The following is a 10,095-nucleotide window of genomic DNA, read 5'->3' on the forward strand; positions in this document are numbered from 1 at the left end:
CCATTGGATATACAAGAAGATTGATTTAGGAAAGCAGTGTGATATTCCATTTGGGAAATGCACTTGATTGCTGGCGCATAGTAGGCTAGGCTAGGCTACACGCTTAGCGGAGGGGAGAGGGGCTCCCTGCCTTCTTCCCTCTGCTATATCAGTCTTAACTCTTCTTTTACAGCCCAACAAATAGCTACGGTAATAGCCTAGGTCTAAAACGAATGATTGGCCTGTCCTTGATCTTAGTCCACCTCCTAGTCCTTGACAGTGGAGCAGAAAACGACTCATCGACTTAAAGAATCTCTGTCGACTTAAGGGTCTCCGACTGATGATTCGACGCGTCGACTTTCAGGGGGCAGCCCTAAGAGATGGAGATGGCCTTGTAGATTCATCTCTGATGAGAGATTCATTGTTCAGATGCTCTCTGGGGTGTGATCAGATGCTCAGTGGGGTGTGATGGTGTGTCACAGAAAGACCTCGCAGCTTCACAGCTTTACACCTCTCCCTTTTTTCTTTCTGGAATTCTTGAATGTTCCTTCCTCTCCCTACTCTTCCTCCTCTTCCCCCTCTCCCTCCTCTCCCTCCTCTTCCCCCTCTCCCTCCTCTTCCTCCTCTTCCCCCTCTCCCACCTCTTCCTCCTTTCCCTCCTCTTCCTCCTTTACCCCACTCCCTCCTCTTCCCCCTCTCCTTCCTCTCCCTCCTCTTCTCCCTCCTCTGCCTCCTCTTCCTTCTCTTCCCCCTCTCCCTCCTCTTCCTCCTTTCCCCCACTCCCTCCTCTTCCTCCTCTTCCCCCTCTCCCTCCTCTTCCTCCTTCCCCCCTCTTCCTCCTTCCCCCCTCCCCTCCTCTTCCTCCTCTTCCCCCTCTCCCTCCTCTCCCTCCTCTTCCCCCTCTCCCTCCTCTTCCTCCTCTTCCCCCTCTCACTCCTCTTCCTCCTCTTCCCCCTCTCCCTCCTCTTCCTCCTCTCACTCCTCTTCCCCCTCTTCCTCCTTCCCCCCTCTCCCTCCTCTCCCTCCTCTTCCTCCTCTTCCCCCTCTCCCTCCTCTTCCTCCTTCCCCCCTCTCCCTCCTTTTCCTCCTCTTCCCCCACTCCCTCCTCTTCCTACTCTCCCTCTTCCACCTCACTCTCTTCCTCCTTGCCCTCTTCCTCCCCTCCTTCCCCCCTCTCCCTCCTCTTCCTCCTCTTCCCCCACTCCCTCCTCTTCCTACTCTCCCTCTTCCACCTCACTCTCTTCCTCCTTGCCCTCTTCCTCCTCTCCCTCTCTCCCTCCTTTTCCTCCTTTTCCCCCTTTTCCTCCTCTCCCTCCTCTTCCTCTCCCTCCTCTTCTTCTCCCTCTTCCTCACTCTCCTCTTTCTCATCTCCCTCCTCCTCCTCTTCTTCTTCTTCCCCTTCCTCTTCCTCTCCCTATTCTCCCTTCTCTCCCTCTTCCCCCTCTCCTTCCTCTCCAGTCTCTTCCTCCTCTTCCTCCCTGATGTGTGTTATCCAGAGGAGGAGCTGCTATCAGAGAGCAGACAGACCTAAATTGCTGTGGATTAGAACAAGTAATTACTGCTGCTGGGCCAGCCGGTCAGTCAGTTGATCAGTCAGCCAGCCAGCCGGTCAGTCAGTTGATCAGCCAGCCAGCCGGTCAGTCAGCATAATTATCTAAACAGTCATCCAGTCAAGTCATCCAGGCAGTCAGTCATTCACTCAGTCAGCGAATCAGAGTGATTGTTAGGTGGGGGTAGGGCTGTAGTATTGTATCGATACAACGATGCATCGCGGTACGTAGTCTCGCGATACTGTATCGATCTTTCAGCCCGGAGTATCGATACAGCCGGGCGCTGTAAAATGTAAAAAAAAAAAAAATGTTTTTTTTTTTTGTTTTTTTTTTTAATTTTTAAATCCAGTTTAAAAAGCATATTCTACAATATTAAGTTAAAAAAGCATACATATAAATAATTTTGAAAAACCATAAATACTACAATGTTGACAGTTTAAAAAGCATGGATATCAAATGTAAAATATTTATTAGCTAGCTCTCTGTCCAGTCATTGAGTTTGAGTTATCTATATAGTGCATTTGAGCCATTCAGTTTTCAGTCTTGAACACTTAAAATCTTTCAGTAAATGATGTGTGTATCGCAATACGTATCGTATCGTATCGTATTGTATCGTGACCTCTGTATCGTGATACGTATCGAATCGTGACCTGTGTATCGTGATGCGTATCGTATCGCGAAATCCAAGATGATATACAGCCCTAGGTGGGGGTGCAGTGATAGGTTAGGGTGCAGTGATAGGTTAGGGTGCAGTGGTAGGTTAGGGTGCAGTGGTAGCAGGGCTTAAAAACGAAATTATTTTTCAATCGGTTCGCTCCGAGCAGAACCAGCATATTTAACGTTTCCGTTCTCGTGTTCCGCCACCAACATAGCGTTCCTGAACCGGTTAAGAACTAAAAATTACGTTCCGTTCACCGTTCCGGGGGTGTTAGCCTATTAGGACTCTATAGGCCTACAGTATTTCTTGTAAGGTAGGCTATAACCTAATCAACAAGTCTAGGGTTGTGGTGGCCTTATTGCCAACAATATTAGCCTTGGTGATGTGTGCTGTAGTGTAGCCTTGTTGATTATTTTACAAGAAATACGCAACATTAGTCCTATTCCTATGCCCTTAATCAACACCGTAAACTATGCACAGGTCTATCTTAAGTCATCATCATAGCTCATCATCCTTTTAAAAATATTTTCTTGTACTGTTGCTGCAAGCTATTTTATTCTGCGCCTGTAGGCCTATTGTTTGTTTTTATTTCGTTTTATTTCGTTTTATGTTATTTATAAATAATTTGTCACCTCATTCATTCATCTGCGCAATCCCTATTGTTTATGCTGCGTTCCTTTTGTATGGTAGCTCCGGATTTGGCGCCTATACGCGTAGCCTATCGTCTGGCATCCGCGGTCTTTAATATTATAGTAGCCTAATTTAACTTATGCTATTCAATGATCAGGGTTGCACGGCACATTGTCACTAAAGTGTGCTCATATTAATTAATGTAGCCTAATCATTTGGTTTGTGAAAGTCGAGACGTGACGGAAATCTGTGCAACAATAGGCTATGACTAGATTCCAAGAGGCGCGCTCGCTTTCACAGCCTAATTGCCGAGTAGAACTCTGAAGGAGGCAGACCATTAAATTCGCAAAACATAGGTTTATGCATACTAGTATACATCCAAGCAACTGTCACAAAGTACTCCGTGTTTTAAATAGCCAAACCATACTTGGAGCGAGATGCGCAACGAGTAAAAATTGGCTTCCGCTGAATGTTGGTTATACAGATAGAGGAACTTTATTGCAGACACGCAGGTCCATATAAAACATTATATTTGCACAGTAGGCTATTATTTCTTTCACTTTATTATTTGCATCATTCTTTGTGGACCAATGTTGGAATAAATTTGCCTTCGAACGTTATTGCCCACTCTGACATCCGCGGTCTTTATGTGAAATCTAGTTTTAGCCTACTGAAACATTACAGGCTATAGGCTAGCCTTCTCTTCTTCAATTAAACAAAATAAATCACATTGATATCTTTGCTAAGTAATAAGCTGTAAGGACAGGCTGAACTACTGTTTTGCACTGGCAAACAAAGGAGAGTGTGTGACAGCCCTGCGCAACGCGTGCAAATTGGCTGCCGCTGAGTGGTTGGGAAACATCAAGAATAGTCATGCATCTTAACTTGCAGAGTTTGAGAAACATCCTCAATTTTTCTAAATAGCACTTGTTGTAGAAACTTGGGAATCCTGTTTTTAGACTAGTCATGTAATCGGTTACAAAACCACCGTCTAGTCGTCAGTGAAAATAGTCGCTGCGCACATCCCTAGTCTGAACTAGGCTATGGTGTGTTGTTGTAATATCTAAATCTCTTCATTTCGCTAAGCAAGCATTTAAGATCCTGACTGTGAAATAACAGATTTAGGGGCCTAGGCTACATTACAAAAACAGGACAAGATGTAGGCTACACATTTAATAAATTTAATTTAGCCTATTCGGCCATAAAAGGCTCAGATTTCTTCTTTTTTTAAATAATTTTTAAGTTATATATGGCCTACTACAAAGAACGAAAAAATAACGTTATTAACCGGTTTTAAAGATTTCAAATTAACGTTTCTGTTCTGGAACAATTAAAGACCATTTCGTTTTCGTTCCTGTTTCTGTTCCTCGTAAAATACCGTTCGTTTTCGGTTTTCGTTTCCGTTCCTTGAACCGGTTCGGAGCCTTGAGTGGTAGGTTAGGGTGCTCAGCTGTATCCTGTTTGTATGCTGCCTTCCTCCCGGTCCTGACCTGCTAGGTTCTCATTAGTGACTGGAGCCCTGCTCTAACATCCATCAGCTGGGTCTGTGTGTTGCTCTGACATCCATCAGCTGGGTCTGTGTGTTGCTCTGACATCCATCAGCTGGGTCTGTGTGTTGCTCTGACAACCATCAGCTGGGTCTGTGTGTTGCTCTGACATCCATCAGCTGGGTCTGTGTGTAGCTCTGACATCCATCAGCTGGGTCTGTGTGTAGCTCTGACATCCATCAGCTGGGTCTGTGTGTTGCTCTGACATCCATCAGCTGGGTCTGTGTGTAGCTCTGACATCCATCAGCTGGGTCTGTGTGTTGCTCTGACATCCATCAGCTGGGTCTGTGTGTTGCTCTGACAACCATCAGCTGGGTCTGTGTTGCTCTGACATCCATCAGCTGGGTCTGTGTGTAGCTCTGACATCCATCAGCTGGGTCTGTGTGTTGCTCTGACATCCATCAGCTGGGTCTGTGTGTAGCTCTGACATCCATCAGCTGGGTCTGTGTGTTGCTCTGACATCCATCAGCTGGGTCTGTGTGTTGCTCTGACATCCATCAGCTGGGTCTGTGTGTAGCTCTGACATCCATCAGCTGGGTCTGTGTGTTGCTCTGACATCCATTAGCTGGGTCTGTGTGTTGCTCTGACATCCATCAGCTGGGTCTGTGTTGCTCTGACATCACCTAACACCAGACCTCAGTGAGCAGAGGACTCCGGCTGTGTGCTGAGAGATTGAGTGAGGCTGGCTAGGGATCAGGTCTGGAGAGCCTCTACTGTACCTTTCTGCCTTGTCTTACACGTGCACACACACAGTTGTATATATACACACACACACACACAAACACACACACACACACACACACACACACACGTATAGGAGCTTTGTTGAGCTCTGAGATGCAGTGTTTGGGAAGATGGATAAAAGGGGTATGAATGTTTGTGTGTGTGTGTGTGTGTGTGTGTGTGTGTGTGTGTGTGTGCTAGGAACCCCTTTTCCCCTCCTGTTGTCTGGTCATAGTGGTGATGTATGTGGGGTGTGTGTGTGGACAGGCCTGTGGTAGTGGCAGACAGGTTAGTTGAGATGGATGCCAGAGGAGACACCAGAGACACTTCATGCTTCAGTCTATTGATCTGCTGGTGATCAATAAAGAGATTTGATTCACAGGTGAATGAGAAGATATCTTTCTATTTATCCCTCTGTGTGTGTGCAGGACATGGTGCGCCGGGGAGAGATCCTAGATGACGCCCTGGAGGATGAGTTCTATCTGCGCCGTCTAGACGCTGGGCTCTTCGTCCTGCAGCTGCTCTGCTACATCATGGTGGAGATCAGCAACTCTGGCATAGCCCAGGTACACACACACGCGCACACACACACACACACACTCAACCCAGGTTGTTTTAACACTAAGGGGTAGATGTACTAACATGTTAGTGCGTTTTTGGTGTTATTTTGCGCAACGTGCGCTTGTCAACATGGCACGGTCCAGTATGAGTGAACAGACCGCACATGGGTCAGACCACATCTCACCTGGCACAAATTGCGCTTTTCCTACTCATGCACATGCGTTCCTGGGAGGGTCCTGGGAAAGGTGTGTGTGACGCGCTCTAAAGGGAAAGGTGTGTGTGACACGCTCTAAAGGGAAAGGTGTGTGTGTGACGCGCTCTAAACGGAAAGGTGTGTGTGACGCGCTCTAAAGGGAAAGGTGTGTGTGACGCGCTCTAAAGGGAAAGGTGTGTGTGACGTGCTCTAAAGGGAAAGGTGTGTGTGACACGCTCTAAAGGTAAAGGTGTGTGTGATGCGCTCTAAAGGGAAAGGTGTGTGTGACGTGCTCTAAAGGGGAGGATACATGCGCAACCAGAAACTCATTAGTATTCCGCTGAATGTATTAAACCTGCGGGGTGAAGCGCATGTCTGTTTTGCAGGGAAAGCCTTTGAAAAATAGATGTAATCCAGTTGCACACAACCCACCAGCCTACACAACCATAACCCACCAGCTACACAACCATAACCCACCAGCTACACAACCATAACCCACCAGCTACACAACCATAACTCACCAGCCCACACAACCATAACCCACCAGCCCACACAACCATAACCCACCAGCTACACAACCATAACCCACCAGCTACACAACCATAACCCAGCAGCCACACAACCATAACCCACCAGCTACACAACCATAACTCACCAGCCTACACAACCATAATCCACCAGCCTACACAACCATACCCCCCGTTAATTATGAACATACAGTTTTATGAACTGCAGGCATGGGGATCACAATTATTATTGAATGTTTTTGATGATTCGATATTCGTGCAACACTGATATTTACCAGGTCGCATACTAACCAAATTGTTCTCGGATAGAGTATTAAAGGACAATGCTCGTTTTTGACAACCTGGACCTTATTTTTCGACATATTATAAGACGTTTGACTCACCGAGATCACTTTGGTGTAGTTCGGAGGCATGTAGAAGAAATTTAAAATCCAGCACGAGCCAGTATATCCATGTAATGGCGGTGGTCAGGGCACTTAGAATGCAGTTTCTAAAAAATGCGCACAGCATGCTGGAGCAACGATTGCGCGCTGTGCGCATGAGTGCTGGAGCAAGTGAGGAAGCTATTTCATGTCTAAAGACGTTTCTAAAGATCATATTACAGAGGCATGTGAAAAACCACAACAGGCCTATGCTCTATGTAAGCACAACTAGCGATTCATAAAGACAGATTGATGAAAACAACCGTTTCGCAGCAGAAAATAGATTTTTAGAAACTGCATTCTAAGTGCCCCGACCACCGCCATTACATGGATATACTGGCTCGCGCTGGATTTTAAATTTCTTCTACATGCCTCCGAACTACACCAAAGTGATCTCAGTGAGTTAAACGTCTTATAATATGTCGTAAATAAGGGCCAGGTTGTCAAAAACAAGCATTGTCCTTTATGTCCCGATGTATTAAGGAAACTATTAAAATACATTAATTTACAATTATAACGTGGATTAAAACTGGAGCATTGAATAGCCTACAATGATCAGTACACTTGCAAATAAGATACATGGCCGATGTGATCATCACGTTAACCATCAACAGCAAATATGACCAGCCTAAAGATAGCTTACCATGTCAGTCCTCATCATTTAAAGCAGTCAGTTACACAGAGGTAGCCTGATTATGGACAAAGCAAGACTGCGTACTGCAAGTCGCTATTCTCCTCGCACACGTTACGGTTTGAGGGCGGCAGGCTCTGTACATCCAGCGCTAACTGAAGAAGCACAGCGCAGCGCTCTGCAGACTGCCCAAGGCACTGTTTACACTGTGCTCAGAAATGTTAGTACATCTGCCCAAGTGTCAGTGCCCATAGTTGTGTCTGTGTGTGTGCGTGCGTGCATGCGTGTCTGTGTGTGTGCGCGTGTATGTGTGCGTGCATCTGTGTGTGTGTGTGTCTGTGTGTGTGTGCCTCCCCAGCTGCAGCAGAGGGTCCACCAGATCCTGAACCTGAGAGGAGGGTCAGTCAAGGTTGTGCGCCACATTATGAGAGGTGAGACACGACCTGGCCCAGCACTACTATACTATACCCTCCATATACCAGCTGTGTCTCTATATCAGTATACTATACCCTCCATATACCAGCTGTATCTCTATATCAGTATACTATACCCTCCATATACCAGCTGTGTCTCTATATCAGTATACTTTACCCTCCATATACCAGCTGTGTCTCTATATCAGTATACTATACCCTCCATATACCAGCTGTGTCTCTATATCAGTATACTATACCCTCCATATACCAGCTGTGTCTCCATATCAGTATACTATACCCTCCATATACCAGCTGTGTCTCTATATCAGTATACTATACCCTCCATATACCAGCTGTCTCTATATCAGTATACTATACCGTCCATATACCAGCTGTGTCTCTATATCAGTATACTATACTGTCCATATACCAGCTGTGTCTTTATATCAGTATACTATTCCCTCCATATACCAACTGTTTATATCAGCAGTATACTATACCCTCCATATACCAGCTGTCTTTATATCAACAGTATACTATACCCTCCATATACCAGCTGTCTTTATATCAACAGTATACTATACCCTCCATATACCAGCTGTGTCTTTATATCAGTATACTATACCCTCCATATACCAGCTGTGTCTCTATATCAGTATACTATACCCTCCATATACCAGCTGTCTCTATATCAGTATACTATACCGTCCATATACCAGCTGTGTCTATATCAGTATACTATACTGTCCATATACCAGCTGTGTCTTTATATCAGTATACTATACCCTCCATATACCAACTGTTTATATCAGCAGTATACTATACCCTCCATATACCAGCTGTCTTTATATCAACAGTATACTATACCCTCCATATACCAGCTGTCTTTATATCAGTATACTATACCCTCCATATACCAGCTGTCTTTATATCAACAGTATACTATACCCTCCATATACCAGCTGTCTTTATATCAACAGTATACTATACCCTCCATATACCAGCTGTGTCTTTATATCAGTATACTATACCCTCCATATACCAGCTGTGTCTCTATATCAGTATACTATAGCCTCCATATACCAGCTGTATCTCTATATCAGTATACTATACCCTCCATATACCAGCTGTGTCTCTATATCAGTATACTATACCCTCCATATACCAGCTGTGTCTCTATATCAGTATACTATACCCTCCATATACCAGCTGTGTCTCTATATCAGTATACTATACCCTCCATATACCAGCTGTGTCTCTATATCAGTATACTATACCCTCCATATACCAGCTGTGTCTCTATATCAGTATACTATACCCTCCATATACCAGCTGTCTCTATATCAGTATACTATACCGTCCATATACCAGCTGTGTCTCTATATCAGTATACTATACTGTCCATATACCAGCTGTCTTTATATCAGTATACTATACCCTCCATATACCAACTGTTTATATCAGCAGTATACTATACCCTCCATATACCAGCTGTCTTTATATCAACAGTATACTATACCCTCCATATACCAGCTGTCTTTATATCAGTATACTATACCCTCCATATACCAGCTGTCTTTATATCAACAGTATACTATACACTCCATATACCAGCTGTCTTTATATCAACAGTATACTATACCCTCCATATACCAGCTGTGTCTTTATATCAGTATACTATACCCTCCATATACCAGCTGTGTCTTTATATCAACAGTATAGTACACCCTCCATATCATGATACCAGCTGTATCTGTATATCCTCCATATTCAGACATTGACAGCAGTGTTCTGTCACTGCAGAGTGTAAAGCTGCAGTATTATATATAGGTACTGTTAGTGTGTAGGAGAATCTCACCCCAGACTGTGTCTGTGTCCTCTCAGAGTATGCCGAGAGCATCGGAGATGGCAAGAGCGAGGAGTTCAAGGAGAGCGAACAGAAGAGGATCATGGACCTTCTGGAGAACTTTTAAACCCAGACCCCTTCTCCCTCAGCTTTGCCTAGTTCCTTAGTTTGTTTTTGTTTTTTTATGTATGTATGTATTTTCTAATTAACCTTTATTAATAAAATCTGTGATGAAGAGTTTTTTTGTACGTTTTCCTCACTGTCTCCTGATGCTGACATCAATACATATTCAGTTCTACTGGAATGCTCTCTGTAGTTCTTCAAAACTTTATTTAAAGTCCACGTTAACCCAGTTCAAATTTTTGTTATGAGCTGCACACACCACAGGAAAACATGTCATTAACCACCCAGC

At 44.6% G+C, this 10,095-nt stretch overlaps 1 protein-coding gene across 1 annotated transcript in view; it reads left to right on the forward strand.

Annotated features, from left to right (window-relative positions):
* ctnnbl1 (catenin, beta like 1) overlaps window positions 1–9,842 on the forward strand; it is a gene marked incomplete at its 5' end in the record, with an annotated part of 135,453 nt that extends 125,611 nt beyond the window's left edge. The window contains 3 exons of the mRNA XM_084436072.1: window positions 5,516–5,653; window positions 7,780–7,852; window positions 9,722–9,842. Coding sequence (XP_084292198.1) covers window positions 5,516–5,653; window positions 7,780–7,852; window positions 9,722–9,810 — 300 coding nt within the window. The 3' untranslated portion in view covers window positions 9,811–9,842. The remainder of the gene's footprint in view (window positions 1–5,515; window positions 5,654–7,779; window positions 7,853–9,721) is intronic.
* Window positions 9,843–10,095: the final 253 nt, after the last annotated feature.

Source organism: Borostomias antarcticus (assembly GCF_949987555.1).
Source record: "Borostomias antarcticus genome assembly, chromosome: 3".
In the NCBI taxonomy this organism is placed as follows: Eukaryota; Metazoa; Chordata; class Actinopteri; order Stomiiformes; family Stomiidae; genus Borostomias; species Borostomias antarcticus.